The sequence below is a fragment of the Rhea pennata genome, chromosome 15, assembly GCF_028389875.1.
Source record: "Rhea pennata isolate bPtePen1 chromosome 15, bPtePen1.pri, whole genome shotgun sequence".
In the NCBI taxonomy this organism is placed as follows: domain Eukaryota; kingdom Metazoa; phylum Chordata; class Aves; order Rheiformes; family Rheidae; genus Rhea; species Rhea pennata.
Window position 1 is genome coordinate 1,838,009 of NC_084677.1, and position 16,661 is coordinate 1,854,669.

Below are 16,661 nucleotides of genomic sequence, written 5' to 3' on the forward strand. Positions count from 1 at the left end.
AAGCTTATTTCTTAAGCAGGTAGGACAGGGAATTCAGTGAGCTTAGTGAGCGCTTTCCTCGCACAGCCAGTACCTAGGAGCACAGTGCCAGGAAGGACATGGTGGCAGGCTGGCTAAGTGCCTGGCCATGTAGCCCTGCCACTGCTGTACCTTCATGTGCTCTCCTGGGAGGTTCTCCTGGTGGCCTGTGGCTCATAAGGGCCAAATAGTCCTTCAGTTCCCTTTCAAGATGGGAACTGAGACAACAGGCATGAAGGGCTGGGTTTGTAATCGGTCAGATCAGGTGGCTCAGTGATGCAGCAGAGAAATAAATCTTTGTCTTGGATGGGTTAATTCTGGGCCAGATTCACAGCTTCCCACAGTCTCACAGTGCTACCTGCAGAGACAGGGCAGCAATGGGAAGAGGCACGGAGTGAAGGCAGGGCTGCCCTTTCTGGTCTCTTAAGCGACTTACGCCAACCGTGATGCCTGTGCTGGGGTGCTGAGATGCTAAAGGACTTGTCAGGAATTGCTCAGATCCTCTCTGGCAGAGTGCAATGTCTCCTAGTTGCAGTTAGCATCTGCTCAGGAAGCTGCCTCCACCCTCGCTGTCCCTTGAAAGCATTTTGCAAGCGTTTCATCCTGCCATGTTGTGAACAGATTTATGAGGATGCTGCTGAGTTTCACTTGGTCCTGAACAGCCCTGACTAGCATTGAAAGGGAGCGGACAGAAGCTATGAACAAAGAGCAAAGGGAAACTGTGGGCAATAGGATTCCTCTGCAGTATCTGCTGCGCAGGGTTAACAGGGGCAAAGGAGATGTGGTGAGAAGGTAATGTCCCCAGGGCTGAGAACCGAATGAGTGGCAAAGTTGGAGCAGGAACCTGAGAGACCTGACATTTCTACCAAGGGTTCAAGCAATGGTCCCCTGCGCCCACTCAGTGGGAGTAAGGAAGGGACCAGCACAGACGCTGGGCAGGGGCAGGCAGTGAGTCACGCCAGGTGGCATAGTCCAGCTCTCTGCAATGCACGAGCGCCTGGGAACCATCTCCTGCATCAAGGGAAGGAAGGCCAAAAAGGACAGGAGAAAGCAGGGAATGGGACAGACACAGCAGTGATGGGAAGTGGGAGGAGGGAACCCAAATCCTGCCGAGCTGAACTGGCAAGAGCAGCTGGAGGGAGAGAAGCAGCCTGGAGCAGGGGGTGGAGGTCCCTGCTTCAGAGGGCTTGGGAGCCAGGACTGCCGGGCTCGCTCTGCTGTCGCCGCTGCTGCGCCCAGCACGGAGAGCCTCAGTTTCCCCGTTCGTACAGCGGAGCCACGTTTGCTTCACTGTCGGGCAAGGCAGAGCCACCTTTGCCTGGCAAGCTCGGGGCTCAGCCTCGGAGGCAGCGCCCGCCAGAGCCGCCTCCGCACCCGGTGGCCGCCCGCAGCCGTCCCGTGGGCACCGGCACCCTGCCCCGCTCCGCGCCGCTCCGCCCCCGCGGGCAGCACCCGCGGGACCCAGGCGTCCGGGCGGCAGCACCCTGCCCTTGCCGACGGCAGCCTACCTGGCCCCGGTCCGCGCCGCCGCTCACCCCGCCACGGGCAGCTGCCCGCTGCCGCTGCTGCTCCTGCCGCCGCTGCCGCTGCCGGTGCTGCCGCCGGTGCGCTCTGCCCGCTGCCGCTGCCTGCTGCCGTCCACTGCCGCTGCTGCCCGCTGCCGCTGCCGCTCCTGCTGCCTCCGCCGCGGCCGCTCGGGCAGAGCCCGCCAGCGGCAGCAGCCCTGCCGTCGCTCGCTCCACCCCTGCCCCGGTCCCGGTGCGCTCAAGCACAGGCGCGCACGCACGCACACACACATGCACACACACACACTCAAACATAGGCCCAAACTCCTGGCCACATGCATCTGTACACACGCGCACACACACACACACACACAGAGTCACGCGTATGACAGTTGTGTGCACACATCCCCCAGCACACACTCACCTGTGAACACCTACACCCCCCAATACATGTGCACCTCGTCTGCACACAGAACACATTGGAGCATGCACACCTTGTCTTGTTCCCCCCCCCCAAAAAAAAAAAAAAGTAAAATCTTCTGGCTTTCCCAAGCCCCTCACTCACTGACACAGAGCACAGCCTGATGTGCTGATCCAGGGCTGCTGAGCTCAGTCGAAGAGTGACATTGCCCCCTGCGCTGTCCCCTCCTTTTGCTGGGGGTGCCTGCCTGTCCCAGGGCTGTGCAAGAATGTCCTTGCTCCACATTCCCTCTCTGAGGTTTGAAATACAGCATTTTTGCATTCGTTTGGATCTGCTCTATTTTCTAAGAAAAAAAGGAGAACTTGCTTGAGAGCACTTGTTAGTGGTTGTCATGAGTAAACATTTGGGCCAGAAGCACGTTTCACCTGTGAACCAGCTAGCAGGCATGGTGTCAATTGGGGTGGAGAGAGGAAGAGCAGAGGTGAAGGTGTTGCGAGGCTGGAATAGGCATGCCAGGGCCAGGATAGGGTCCCAGCAGAGCTTGTAAGTAAGTATATTTTAGTGGTTCTGGTGCATGAACGGCCAAGTCAGACATGTTTCACTAGGGATTGTGCCAGTAGGCATGGCATCAATTTGGGTACAGGGCAGAAGTGCAGTTACTGTGGGGCTGGAATACGCATGCCAGGACCAGTGTCAGTGCTGAAGAGAACTTGGCTGCAAGCACCTCTTACTGGTTGTTGTGAGTGAACACTTAATCTAGAAGCATATTTCATCTCTCAGTAGCATGTCTGGAGCATGTCTTTAAAGGAGTCATTTATAGGGAAGAGTTTTGCAAGGGAGCACACTACATTCACTTAACTTTAGAGTAGATAGTGTCATGTGGTCGTGGCAAAATGTATCCTAGAGAAAAAGAGTTCAGAGAGGAGGTACAGATCCTTATGGAAAGGACACATAAAAAGTGGATATGTGGAGGAGTGCAGCTTGTTAGGGGGAGTAGCAAAGGCCAGTTACCCCCTAAGGAACAGGAACCTGGTAACACAGCCAGGGTCTATAGCCTCACAGTACCCAAGCAAGGCAAGAAGGACTGGAGATGGTAGCCAGGTTCAGTTAAGAGTCCAGATAATCCAACAAGTTCATGGTGATGAAGTAGGGCCGAGGTCAAGCCAGAAAGTCAGCCCACAGATCAGAATCAGGCCCAGTAACTATAACCAGAGTGAGATATGGTCCAGTGATCACCAGGCAGGTCCACAGTGGCAAGACAGGTCCAAAGTCAAATTGGGAAGTCAATTTGTGGATCAGGATCCAGATCAATGGGGTCCACAGACAGGTATGGGCATAGCTATGACTAAGCTTGAGACATACTCCTATGACATAGCTAGGTCAGGACTGAAGACCCACAACTGAGCTTAAATGGAACCACTGGTAAAGGGTGCAGGTAGAGGCCCCAAGTGAGTTTCGTTGGGGCCATTAAGGCCTATTAGTGCTCTGAGGGCTCTGATACAGATCACCCTCTGGAGTTTCTCATGCCTCTGAGATCTGCACCAATAGAGTAAGCCAAGAACTAAGTTTAGAGAGGATGGCTAGGTTTCCAAATGGAAAGCCTAAAGGAGAGCTGGGCTACAGCTGAGCCATGCAGAGTAATTGTGCTTTATCTGGAGGATGAAAGAAGGTAAATGTCCCGTGGGAACAGCAGGCTGCATGCGGGAGGCCAGGTTTGTGTCCTGGGTTCATAGCAAACATGTGAATCACTCATTTCTAGATGACAGGATACTTAGGGAGCTGAGAGCAATGAAGACTACAGAAGTGAAGAGCCCTTTGGGTTGTGTAAAACAACAACAACAACAACAACAACAACAAAATGGAAGAACTGTAATTTATGCAGTACCATTGTTTCTTCTATTTCCTCTCTCCTCTGGAGATAGGAAGCTGTACAGATGAAGAAAACAGCTTCTGAAGACAGAGGAGAGACAAGGTCTTCAGCTGAGGAGCCTGTGTCCTGCCTGAAGGCTGTGCACCATTATGAAGTTATCACTTCCATCTTCCATGGTCCTCTTTACTGAAGAGGTAAGATCATCCTCAGACTATTCTCATTTGTCACCTCTTACACAGGGAACCTCAGGATAGGATTCATCTAACCTAATATATACATAAATGAAAGTGGTATTCTGTATCTGAGCTAACCATTGCTGGCTCCCTTCATGCCCAATAGACATAGTCCCTTTTAGGGAGCATCTGAGCCATTTCAGATATTGACCTTAGAACGAGATGATTCGTGTCCCAGACAAGATTGTCTTCATGGACTAACTCAACACCGAACAGCCTGGAAGTCCCGAGTGATTAGCTCAGACTGAGAAAACACTTTGTGGATATCTCCTTGTATTCAGATGTACCCCAACTCTTGAGTAAGAAAGAGTTTGAATATTTCCCCACCTCCAGCAATTCAAGGGTAAGTATTATAATTTAGTGGTTAGATAGGTGAGGTCTATGTCTTATGGAAAAAAAAAGAACAAAAAAGGAGGAAAAAAAAGAAACTGAGATTTTTTTTTTTTTTTTTTTTTTTTTTTAAGGTGAGAATACTGGTCCTTTGCTAGTAGCAGAAAAATTGGTGTCATTTATGGTATGGTCTTGGTAATTGTGTAAGGTCATGGAGAGGAAGGAGGATCCTTGCTCACTCATGACGAGGAAGACAGTAATGTGGGTGTTGTGGGATATTTGCAGTGCAGACGGATGAGGAATGGTGTTCTCACTCCAGCACGCTCACAGAGGGAGAAATGGAAACTTTGGTTGCACGAGGATCACTGAGAGGGAGAGTGGCAAAGGAATATTCAAGTGGTTCAATTCACCACTTGTCCATAAAGGGGCAACTAGGGAGGAGCTTCCTAAAGAGAAAGAGTCAAAAGCATGCAGGCAGCTGGAGTGGGCTGGAGGGGAGAGAACTAGCGTTTTTGTCTAATAAGCCTTTCCTGCTCCTACCAACACACTCCCACTAGCGTACTCCTCAGCTGGGGATTTGTATTGTTCCTTGTATTAGAGGCACAAAGAATGAAATGAGAAAAAAAATTGACTATTTCAGAGCGTGTGGTTTTCACCACTGATGAAAGTGACTTCATGCCTGTGAATCACAAGTGACATTTACACTAGCTGGGGAACTAATCCATCTTTTATACACATGTCCCCAGCCGAGGAGCATCTCCATTTCACTGAGATGAATCCTGATCCTAAAATCGATGAAGCAAGCAGAAGGAAAGAAACCAAACCAAACCCTCAGCTTCTGCCCACTCTGGATGACAGCGTCAGCAGCATTGGGATATGGAAATTAGCAGATATAACAGGTAACGTTTGCAGTATGAAGGAGCTGAGCTCAGCCCCAGATGTATCAATGCATGTTTCAGGAAGCAGATAATTTTGTGCCAGCTGCAGTGGTCACCTCAGGTTATCTAGTTTTGTGGGATGGTCAGCACCTGACAAGCTATCCCTAAAAAGGGAAAGAGCTGCATGAGGGAAGCTTGTGCAGGGACTCTGGAGAATCTCTCTGGAAGCTAGAAACATATTCCAAACCACGCTGTTTAAAAGCTGGCTTATCTTCTGAGTCACATTGTGCTACTCCACTTGGAACAATGTAGATTAGCTGAGGTAACGCTTATGGAGAATTGTATCACTGATGTTCACACATATACACAATAATTTCCCTAAGAGTTGCTAATTTGCAGGCTTGAGCCATCTGCAATAGGTTGGTAGTCAAGACCCAGGGGCAGTGGGCAACCTGTGTCCTCTGGAGCAGCAGCTGGAGGCTAGGCAGGATTGCTCAGGGCATCTTGTGAGGCACTAGAAGTAGATGTGGGCGTAAACGAATTCAGTCCCTGATCCGTGCTGGAGTCCAGTGAAGTAGCCATCTGAATGGAGGGAGGGAGAAGTCTTTTTACACAAACATCAGCACCTAGAGTCACTTCCAACACCTACATGAGTCTGTGCTGGCCTCCAGTCACACTGCTTGTGTGGAGCTTTCAGGTACCTTGGGCCACCTCAGCAGGCACCGCGTGTCCGGGGATCCAGAAGAGAACTGATCTCCTAAATGTAATGCCCAGAGCTGCAATTGAAACCCACCTCTAAGGTGGTCATTTTGATTACTGAGTGAAGTTCATCTCTCCAAATTCCCACTGTAGACTTCTATTTTAGCGAATGAATGGAAAGAGGGATTTCCTGAATACAATTCATTTTACTGCAGACAGATGGCTGTGTTATTCATCCAAATACTAGTTTCAAGGCAGGATGAATTAAGCTTTCTAAGTGTCTATTTCTCACTACCAGCTACCAGTTGAAACAACACGATCAAAGATAGGCATCTACTGTTGGGGTCAAAGATAAGGAGAGGGAAATCCTCTTGGCTCTTCATTTTTGCAGTATTTGCTTTCTTCCCTGCAAGAGCCTTGACAGGACAAATCCTTGCTGGCTGTGGTTCAATATTTGCTAACTGCTTCTATCTCTGATTTTTCCAGTGTTTCCTCAGGATCTAAAAATTAAGCTGACAGAACTACCGTTCCTTTGATAGCCCTTTAAACTCTTCCTTGAAGGTCAGTGCAACACTTCTTTCTGCCAGTGCTCTGAATATCGTCAGAGGATCTTACAGTAAGTCAAGCTGCTTGGAAAATGTTTCCCTTTTCAAAGTCCTTTTCAAAGGTATATTTGCAAATACCCCCCCACCCGCCCTGAGGGTATTCTTCCTTCTTTTAGCATGGCTTTTCATCTCATATACACTGCTGCTAATGGGGTCCATCCGCTGATAACAGTTGGCTGTTTTATAAAACACAAAAATTATGAGGGGACGGAAATAAAAAATATCCTCCAAGTCATGAGCATCTTGTGGCGAGTTTTCCCACTCTCATAAGGAACAGCCTACTGTTCCCTTTACCTCTAGGCTACGTCAGCATTGGTGTCTTCAGATCGTGGTCATGCTCCAGCCTGTATATCCTGAGAGTTCAACCATGGAGCTGTCAGCTCCTACTTTGGCTGTCATCTGGAGTGAGTTACCATTCTCACTGTTAGGGGGAAAGTGCATGGGACTCAACTCCTCCACACAGCAAGCCGGAGACACTGGCCCTGGGAGCTTAAACCACCTGAGCACAGCTCCCAGAGGCGCTGGAAGTAATCTGGATAAGAGTCATGACCCTCTCTTTTAGGCACTCTGCATCAGATTTAGCTGCCTACACAATGGCATGTAGCATTTTTCTGAGGAAAAACCAGGTCTCCTGCCTGGATGCCAGAAGGAGCGTGTATACCTACCAGCACCTTGAGGATCTCCCAACCTTGGCGAAGAGCACCTCGGTGGATGGTAACTATATAAAGGCCCATAACGTGAATGCGCAGTCATGGCAGTCTCCCTTCAGAACAAATGAGGACCTCTGAAGCGCGTTAGCCTTCAACTGTCCCGTGATTTTTGACTGTGTATCTCTGTTACTAAAGCTCGGATTTCTTCTACCATCATTTTGGAGTTAACATCAGACTGAAAGCTGAAGAAGTGAGTCAGGTGAATCGGTTTAGATTCACCTAAGGCATCAGTCACAGAGCCGAGACTGCCAGCTCTGCCGCGGGACAGGCAAGGGACCCGCGCTCCCGCAGAGCCGAGGCCGGAGCTCAGGGAGGACGCCCGAGGGGGCCGGAGTGGATTTAGGGACCTTCTCCCGACCTCCAGCTTGTTTCTTTGAAAGTTCTCCGAAAAAATCATCACCTTGTCCTGTTCGTCACAGCTAACAAGCCGATTCTGGTTAAAAGCTATTCGCTAGAGTTAATCGACAGCTCTGCGGATGCTAAACGGCCGCTCTCGGGGCGGGGCCCGGGGCTCCGGCCCCTCCGGCCCCTCCGGCCCCTGCGGCCGGGCCAGCGGCGGGGCCGGGTCACGACGCTCCGGCCACGCCCCCGGCGGCGCTTCCGCCGCGCGCCCCTCGCGCCTCCCGGCGGCGGCGGGGCCCGGGCGTCATCGGCGCGCGACGGCGCCGGGGACGCGGCGCCCTTCGGCGGGGCCGGCGCCATGGGCGGCTTCGGCGCGGACGAGAAGCTGCGGCTGCAGCAGCTCCGCGCGCTGCGGCGCCGCTGGCTGCGGGACCAGGAGCTCAGCGAGCGGGAGCCCGTCCTGCCCCGGCGGCGGCTGGGGCCCGTGGCCGCCTTCTGGGAGCGCTTCCTGCGGCCCGGCGGCCCGTGGCGGCGCCAGGTGAGCGGCGGGCGCGGCGCGGCGCGGCGCGGCCGGGCCCTGCGCGGCGTCGCGGCGGCGGCGGCGCTGGCGGCTGCCGGCGCCCCGGGGCGGCGCTGGGGCTGGCGCGGGCGCCGGGCCGCCGCGGACGCGTGTCGCTGTCGCCGCAGGTGTTCGGCGCGTACCGAGGCAGCATCTTCGCCGTGACGCGGGTCCTGGTGCCGGGCTGGGCCGTGCTCTACTACGTCAAGTACCACGTTATGGTAGGTGCGGGCTGCGCTGCCGCCGCTGCGGAGCCTTCGCGGGCCCCCGCGGGCCCCCGCGGCCCCGGCGGGGGGAGGCGGGCGGCGGCGCCGGGGGCGGCTGTCGCGCTCGCTGGCGAAGCGGAGGCGGCGGTGGAGCAGCTGGAGCAGGGCGCCTGGGGCGACCGGGGCAGCGCGGGCGCCCGCGGCCCGATTGCTGGCGGCCGGAGGCTTGTTCGGCGTGCGCCGCGAGGAGAGGCCGGGGCTGGAGTTCGGCGTTCTGGAGGCGCGAAGAGCAGGGGGGAAATGGCCTGCGAAAGACGCGACGGACTGAAAGCTGGGGAGAAGAGGGTGGAATCTGTGCAGCCAGACCGCAACCGCTGACGTGCGGGAGGGAAAGGGACAGTAAACGGGTGACTGGGCGAGACCTCCCGTTCCTGCGGTGGTGTCTGGAAGGCTTTCGTACATCGCCTGAGTAACGCGCCCTTTTCTTTCTCCCACCTCCCTCTCTCCTGCTCCCTTCCTCCCGCCTGCGCCCTTCAGAAAACGCCGTATGGTGTGGTTGAATCAAATCCGCGGATATTTCCGGTAAGTCTGTTAGTATTTGCTTTCCCTTCCAGCTCCATAAGATTCAGGTGGGAAAAGGGGTGACTTCTGCAAACCCACTGCACGGGTTACATCTAAAAGGCTCTGCTCGCTCCTGTGGACAGCTTGTCCTGAACAGAATAGAGTAGAATAGAATCAGTAAGGTTGGAAGGGACCTCTGGAGATCATCTAGTCCCACCTCCCTGCTCAGGCAGGGTCACCTAGAGCACGTCAGACAGGGGTGCATCCAGGCAGGCCTTGAATATCTCCAGAGAAGGAGACTCCACAACCTCTCTGGGCAACCTGTGCCAGTGCTCCGTCACTCTCACAGTGAAGAAATTCCCCCTCACGGTCAGGCGGAACTTCCAGTGCTTCAATTTCTGCCCATTGCCTGTTGTCCTATCACACGGGACAACTGAAAAGAGTTTGTCCCCATCCCCTTGACACCCTCCCTTCAGGTACTTATCCACGTTGATAAGATCCCCCCTCAGTCTTCTCTTCCCCAGGCTGAAGAGGCCCAGCTCTCGCAGCCGTTCCTCACAGGGCAGATGCTCCAGCCCTCTGATCATCTTCGTGGCCCTACACTGGACTCTCTCCAGTAGCTCCATGTCTCTCTTGTCCTGGGGAGCCCAGAACTGGTCACATTACTGGAGATGAGGCGTCAGCAGGGCTGAGTAGAGGGGCAGGATCACCTCCGTCAACCTGCTGGCAACAGTCTTCCCAATACGCCCCAGGAGACCATTGGCCTTCCTGGCCATGAGGGCACATTGCTGGCTCATAGTCAACTTGTCATCCACCAGCACTCCCAGTTCCTTCTCTGCAGAGCTGCTCTCCAGCAGGTCAGCCCCCAGCTTGTACTGGTGCCTAGAGTTATTTCTCCCAAGGTGCAGGACTCTGCACTTGCCCTTGTTGAATCTCATGAGGTTCCTCTCTGCCCATCTCTCCAGCGTGTCCAGGTCTTTCTGAATGGCAGCACCACTGCGTAATGATTACAGGATTTCTGAGCACTCTTTGTGTCCCGGGGGAGTGGACGGTCAGTCCTTTCAGAAGACAGGAGGAGTAGGCTAAGAGTTCCAGCTGCGAGAGCTCAGTCCCGGGCCTCCGCAGAGGCCCTCCACACTCAGCTGTCCCCACGGCTAGAGTTGTGTCGCTGACCACTGAGGTGGATGAGCTTATGAGGGGGGAAGAGTAAAGCAGTGTTCTCTTTAAAGGCTTCCATGCTGCAGCTGAAAGGCGGGGTGGGGTGTGGGAAAGGATCAAGCAAGTACAGATTTTGGATACTTTGGCTATGATGCTATGTCAGCCTCTTTAGAAATGTTGAGTGAATGGAAGTGGGTGCTAATAGCGTTGTGAATGCCTTGAAGTACATTTTTGTCTGGATGTGGGGGCAGTTAGAGGTTAGTTGAAAGGCTATACTGTGTGGAAGGACTACATTTTGTGTATGAGAAAATACTCACCGCGTTCTCCTTGGTTCCATTAGGGGGACAGAATTCTAGAGACAGGAGAAATTTTTCCACCCCTGAAAGAAGAACCTGGTGGTCACCACTGATGGTTAAATGCTGACGTCCTTCTTCATCAAGCAAGGTGGTAACTGCAGCTGCTTTGTCTGTTGTATAAATGACTCTTTATTCTGTATCCCTTCATCTGTTCCTTCATTTGCTTCCTATCTAGTCAGTTTTGTTCCAGTTGCTCCTCACACGGGCGTTTCCTTTGCCTACAGTGACTTTTACCGGTAATCTCTGTCGATCTACCACTCCTCCCTAGCCCCTGCAACCTCCCTCCTCCCTCAGCGCTGTATGGCCAGTAGGGGATGGCAGAAGTGGAACTCTTGGGCGGCAGCCTGCTGAGCGCTCTGCACCCGCATCCCAACCCGTGAAGTAGCCTGATGGCAGCGTGGTCTGCCTGGAATTGCCTTTTCCCGAAATGAAGAATCCAGTTGGGAAGGAGAACAAAAGTAGCCAAGTTTTCCCTGGAAGTTGCAGCCACCAGGGTGAAAGGTAGATTCCCCTGACTTTCAGCCCTGCTGTTGCTTTCCTTGAAGGTTAGCAGGCAGGACAGTTGAACTGTAATCTTCAGGCTTTGCAGTTTACGTCAGTGTGAGAGAAAAGGGCATAAGTCCGTCCTGTGATGTACTTGCTGCTACTTCTTCGGTTGTCGGGCTGAACAGGGCAAGTCTCCCCATGACAAATGAAGATGCTTGTGTGCACAGCGTTCAGGTGGGAAGTAGCAGTGTTTTGGAGTCTTTGGAGAGGTTTGTGGTCCTTTCCAAGGGAAGTAGGGGAGCAAGTTTTCAGTGCAGAGCCAAAATTGTGGTGAAGACAGCAGTAACAAATGAGGTGTCCACTGCCTTGGGCGAAGTGTGAAGCAGAGGGTCCTGTCCACCTGCAGTGTGTCCACAAATTCCTGTGTGAGTAATTCCCCGAAGTGCTGATCAGATGTGCACAAAAAGACATTCACAGGGCTAGGTGTGCCTCCGCACAAGAGGTGGCTTTGTGAGCATGCACGCTGCCTCTGAGGATGGCTGGCTGAAGCAGAGGTTCCTCTGTCTATGTCCACCTCGCCTTGAAGATGTAGGCGCACGAGCTCAGTGTGTTGCTGTGCTGCTCCCTACAGTCTTCTCATGAGAAGCGCCCCACTCCTTCTGAAGGTGCCTTTCCGTAACACAATTGCTGCTGATGGTCATCTTAGTCTCCTCTGTATGCACGTGGTCACATCTGTACTGAGGATGCCATCAGGCAAGAGCCAAAGAAGGGCGTTGTGCAAGTGCTCCTTTCACTTCGTCACGGTGTCCCTTTTGTATGGTTGTGGTATTTTGAGCCCCTTGGGGTCAGGGAGAGCCACAAGGGGCTGGCTCTCTAGGCTGGGCTCCCCCTGGGCGCGCTGGCAGCACGCGGCAGTGTCACCAAAGGTGGCACTAGGTTACAGTTGTTGGCAGTGGGTAGCTGGGCTGAGCTGTGCCTGGGAGGAAGGGGAGGATAGAAGAAGGAAGGATTAAGGAGCAGGGCTGCTGCTGGCCATGCCCAGCCTGTGCCAGCACACGCTTGCTGCTCCCTCTTCTCGTCCCCTTTGCTGCCGTGTGCTCCCTCCCATAGCTCGCTCTAGTAAATAAAGCTGCTGTTGTGACCTAGCCCCTGAGGACTGAGAATGTGTTCAGCACAGGTAAGGGGAGGTCTCGGCCCTGGGAGGCTCCTGCAGTACTGCATCGCCCAGGTCCAGGGGTGCAGAAGGGGAGTGGAGACCCCTTGCCTCAGCAGGGCCTTCTATGGTGTCCTCTTTGGTTGACGTCTTCCCAAGGCTCGTTTGAAGGGATAATTATAAAGAACTTAGAGCAATGCAGGTTGCCTTCTTTGACACAAGATCAAAGCTCTTCCGTAGTGGCCAAGGGCCCTTTATTTCAAGTCCAGTGAGGCACCGGTGCTTGAAGGTGGCCTGCCTGGCACCAGGTTGCAGAGCGCAGGCTGTTCTGGGTGTGCAGCTCCTGCGGCGGTGCTGCAAAGGGCTCTGCAGCCTGCACCCCGTTTGGCTGCTGCAGGAACCCTGTGGCTGCAGCTGGAGAGCCAAGAGTGGTTGTGAGGAGGGCTCTGCTGTGAATGGTGGGGCTGATATGGGGCCTTTTAGGGGAACCCCTTGCAGCTGCTTTGTCCCTATGCGCTCCCAGCCTGGCCCTTCCCCTCCAGCGGGTTCGACAACCCCCAGCTCCACTGCATTGTGGCTTTCCAGTGGAGCAGAGTCCCCAGAAATGGCGGAGCTCTTCCCACGGCGCTTCCTGGCATTGCAGGGACAAGTCTGCCCTTGGTCCCCTCCCACCTGAGCTGCTCTCTGCCAGCAGAGGCAGCTCTCAGCTCTTGGCTGGGCCAGCAATGCCCACAGCTGTGGGGAGAGCGCAGGACTCTTGCACAACTCCATGGTTCCTGTTTCTGGCAGAGGAAGGCCCAAGGTGGAATCATGTCAGCTGCAGCAGGGACCAACAGTCTTTATTTTGCAGTGCGTGGGATATGATGTTACCTGTTGGAAAGGCCTCCCCTTGTCCCCCATGGCTATGAGCTTGCCCCCAGGAAAGGGGCCAGTGCCAAGAGCAGCGGTGGTGGCTTCTGCTCGAGCTTGTCTGCGTATAGTCCCTGGTGCCTGCTTCAGTCTTGGTGTCCCCCATGGAAGCTAAGGACGCGGTTGTTGGACTCTGTGGGTCTGGTTGCCAGCCATGTGGAGAAGCTGTTGTGCTTGGGACATCTGACCACGATCCCAGAGCTGCTTCTTTTCCCCCTTGCTAAAGGATGCAGAAGAAAGGGCTTCAGCTCTATGGTGAGGGAGGTGGGAGGGAAATGCTGCAGATCTCTCTGAAGCGGCACTTCCCACATATGCTGCTGAGAAGAGCTCAGTGGTGTGTGTGGTGAGAGATAGGCCTGTGTGTACAAAGCGGGTCAGCTAGAGTGCCAGTGAGCCTGAGGTGAAGTCAGGCAGGCCGTCATAGTTGTGGATGAGGCGCCTTGGTGTCACTACTTGTGGAGGAAAAGCACAGGCTCTCTGGTTTGGGAAGGGAGAACCAAACAGCTGAGCAATGCAATCAGCTTCAGCCCCTGTGGCTCAGAGGTCCCCTTCCGAAATGCTCTTCTGAGTGCCCACTAAGTACCCCTTGGATGGCCAGGCCATATCTCTTGCTGAGGCAGCACCTAGGCACTGAGGGCTGTCAAGGAAAGACTGTCCTTGTCCAGAGCCTGTTGCCACTGGAACTGAAGGGCATGGCAGAAGGGAGGTGGGGGGGGTCCCCACGCACATGGGGAGGTCCTTACCAGATGAACTCCTCCTTCCCCTTGCTGGTGTTCAGGGCAGCCTTCTTTGCCCACTCGCCCTGCTGTGCTCTGTAACCCTCCAGGAACATCAGCGGTGGCTCTTGCTTCCCTTCCGATGCTCTCTGGCTGGCATTCTTCAGGGCTCTTTCTTTCATTTGTTCCTTGAGCTTCTCATCGTACTGCTTTCTCAGCACGTGGGAAGGAAGCCCTGGGTCCTCAAGCAGGTGGCAACAGGTGGTCTGCAAAGGCAAAGAGACTTCCCTACAGCCCATACCTGGGGCTCTTCCCCAAAGGGCGGGCCTGGTGGAATTGGCACTGAACAGCAGGCAAGGTGCCTGCTGATGGTACAGCTGTGCTCTGAGCATGGGCCAGAGTGGTCTTTCCCCAACCAGGGCTTTCAAGGCTTGAGCTCTTGGTCACTGAAGCCCACAGGGGAGACTGGCTTCTCTGTCAGCGTGTGTGGAGTACAGAGGTCTAGTGCTTCACCTAGGAAATGCCACTTGCAAAGACCTATTGGGCCTGCAGGGTGGAATTCGTGATGCCTCTGAGAGGGACGCGGTGAAGAAAGAGGCTACCCATGCCTCAGCTGATTGATCTTTTTGGTCTTGGCATGTTAGAGGCAGCTCCTTCATTGTGGCAGGGAGCAGGGAAGCGGACAGAGAGCAGTCACGTGCCCGGCTAGCTGGCAGCAGCAATCCTGCTGCTCCTGGCAGACCATTGCTGCTCCCCTCCTAGGGAACAGGGGAAAGGCGATTTCCTGAGGGCTGGAAAGCACTTGCCATACCTGGTCTCGCTCTGCCCTTGCCCTCGGTCTGTTTTCGTAGAACTGCCCCAGTATTTCATCTTCTATCTCTTTGCGCTTTGATGCCATCAGCAGCCGCAGGCGTCTTTCTGCGGGATCGGTGCAGAGGTAGCACACTCCCTGGAGGCCACAGAAAACATCGTTAGGCTCCTGGGGCTTAGGCAGGGAGAGGAGGGCAGGGAAAGTGGTGGCGGTGGTGGGGTTCCTTCTGCTTCTGCCCCCTGCCTGGAGGCAGAAAGAGCACACAGGGGTGGCAAATCCCTGTGGTGTACCTTTCCCGATGGCTGATGAACACAGTCGGGCAGTTCAAAGTTCAGTCGAGCTTCCAACTTTGGCTGCTTGCTTGTCTTGGAGAAGCTCTCCCTAATTGCTGGCAGCGATCTAAACAGACAGGACAGGGTGAGTGTCATGGAGCAGAGTACGAGCTGGTTCTTGTGCGCAGGGCTCATGGCCTGCACCCCCTGCTCCTGCAGGAGAATCCCATGCCCAGCAAGAGAACAACAGTCCCTGTGACATTCCAGAACCGTTCAGCGTCACGGCTGAAGCTCTCACTCACACAAGGACAAGAGAGTGGTGTCCGCTTGCCCATCCTCCTCCACCCCTCCTCTCCCCCCAAATCTTTCTCCAGGAGTTTCACCTGGCATGGCCCCCTTCCTTGCCAGGAAATTCCTCGCTATGCTTGAACTTCAGTTTGGCCAGAGAAATCCTTCGTTGAGCCAGAAGGACTGGATCCAGCAGGCTCACTGCAACAGGAATCAAGAGAACTCTCCAGAAAAAGGTCTTTGTGCATGTGCAAGTGCAAGTAAGCACAAACAGCAGAGCTTCTTGGTCATATAGTGCAAGGCTCCCGAGCCTTTTTCGAGCCATCCCCAGCTGGTTTTCCTCCTCATCTGCCAGCAGGTGGCTCCCATGAGCTATGGAAAGCCCTCCATCACTAACACCTGCTGGCAGACTTGGCTAGCCAGGATGCTGATGCCCTCACCTGCATTTTGGTGCACTGCATTTTGAGTCCCTTCTGCGCAAACACTAACCTCAGACAAAAAAGGTAGTGGCACTCTGGGGAAGGGAAGGGAGTGCCTGGGAAAGTGCAATTTGGAGCATCGACATGGAGAGCATCGGGCATCAGCCCCCACTTCGTGTGCTGGGCTGCACCCAGAGCATCTGCTGGGAAGAGTCACCTGAGATTTACCAGGACGCCTACGCACAGTCACCCAAGTACCTTTTCCTGTGCCATGCATTGCATTGTAGCCTTGGTTCTCCACCCCTCGCAAGGATGAAAGGAGAAGGCACAGCCCCTGCCAGGAGTGGGCAGTGACATTACCTTTTCTGGCATGGTGCTCACCAGGTGCCAGTTCTTCCCTGGGCTTGACAGAGCGTGCATGGGCAGACGTCTTGCCGGTGATCTCAAGTGCAAACCTGCAAACAAGACGCCTGTTGGAATTAAGGGCTCCATGGTCCCTGGGCTGCTCGCCTGGAGAGTCTAGTCCCAGAGATGTTTTAGAGCTCCTGCTGCATCCTTGGAGTAGGTAACCTGTGTGGGAAGTGATGGGCACAGGGACGGAGGGCAGGGTCGGCAGAGGCCCCCCAGTCTGCCTGAGGCTCTGCCAGTGCTTCCCACGCTTCCCTGAGAGAGAGCTGTTTCCTCCTTGGCTCCTCGCCGCCCCTGCAGAGCCTCCCCTGTGTCCCGGGGCTGCGGGAGCGAGCTTCCTCACCTTGGCAGCACGATGACACCATCACGACTGAAGCGAGAAAAATCATTTCGGGTAACAAAGGTGACAACATCCATCATCTTGGACTCCTGCAACGGGACAGAGACACAGGAGGTGACCTCAAGGCCACATGCCTGTTGCTCCCAAGGGCAGACAACCTTCCTGCTGCTCAGCGAACGAGCTGCCGCTCAGAAAGCCTTGCACCACCTTCTCTGGAGGACCGCTCGGCCCCCTTTCAAAGGAGTTGATGCGATACCGAGAGCTGGTGTCGCTTGTGGAGCGTGTGGTCAGCCCAAGGGGTGAGGCAGAATCAGGCCATGCGAGGAGAAAAGATGTGGAGGGAGCTTTGACAGGCCTTGCAACTGCCCGGAGAAATGACCAACTCACCGTGAGAAGAGCTGGGAACAT

The 16,661-nt window shown here is 54.4% G+C and overlaps 1 protein-coding gene across 1 annotated transcript; it reads left to right on the forward strand.

Annotated features, from left to right (window-relative positions):
- The first annotated feature begins 7,914 nt into the window (after positions 1-7,914).
- LOC134147491 (NADH dehydrogenase [ubiquinone] 1 beta subcomplex subunit 6-like) lies at positions 7,915-10,590 on the forward strand. Its single transcript, XM_062588646.1, has 4 exons — positions 7,915-8,149; positions 8,299-8,391; positions 8,914-8,958; positions 10,436-10,590. Exons 1-4 carry the CDS (start codon positions 7,970-7,972, stop codon positions 10,502-10,504), a joined length of 387 nt encoding a protein of 128 aa, XP_062444630.1. The 5' UTR covers positions 7,915-7,969; the 3' UTR covers positions 10,505-10,590.
- The last annotated feature ends 6,071 nt before the right edge of the window (positions 10,591-16,661 follow it).

What these genes read in the sequence shown, in the direction of transcription:
- LOC134147491 (XM_062588646.1), top strand. Translation starts at nt 7,970, where the DNA reads ATGGGCGGCTTCGGCGCGGACGAGAAGCTGCGGCTGCAGCAGCTCCGC. An exon ending in GCGGCCCGTGGCGGCGCCAG is followed by an intron (nt 8,150 to 8,298) that starts GTGAGCGGCGGG and finishes CTGTCGCCGCAG; the next exon opens with GTGTTCGGCGCGTACCGAGG. An exon ending in ACGTCAAGTACCACGTTATG is followed by an intron (nt 8,392 to 8,913) that starts GTAGGTGCGGGC and finishes TGCGCCCTTCAG; the next exon opens with AAAACGCCGTATGGTGTGGT.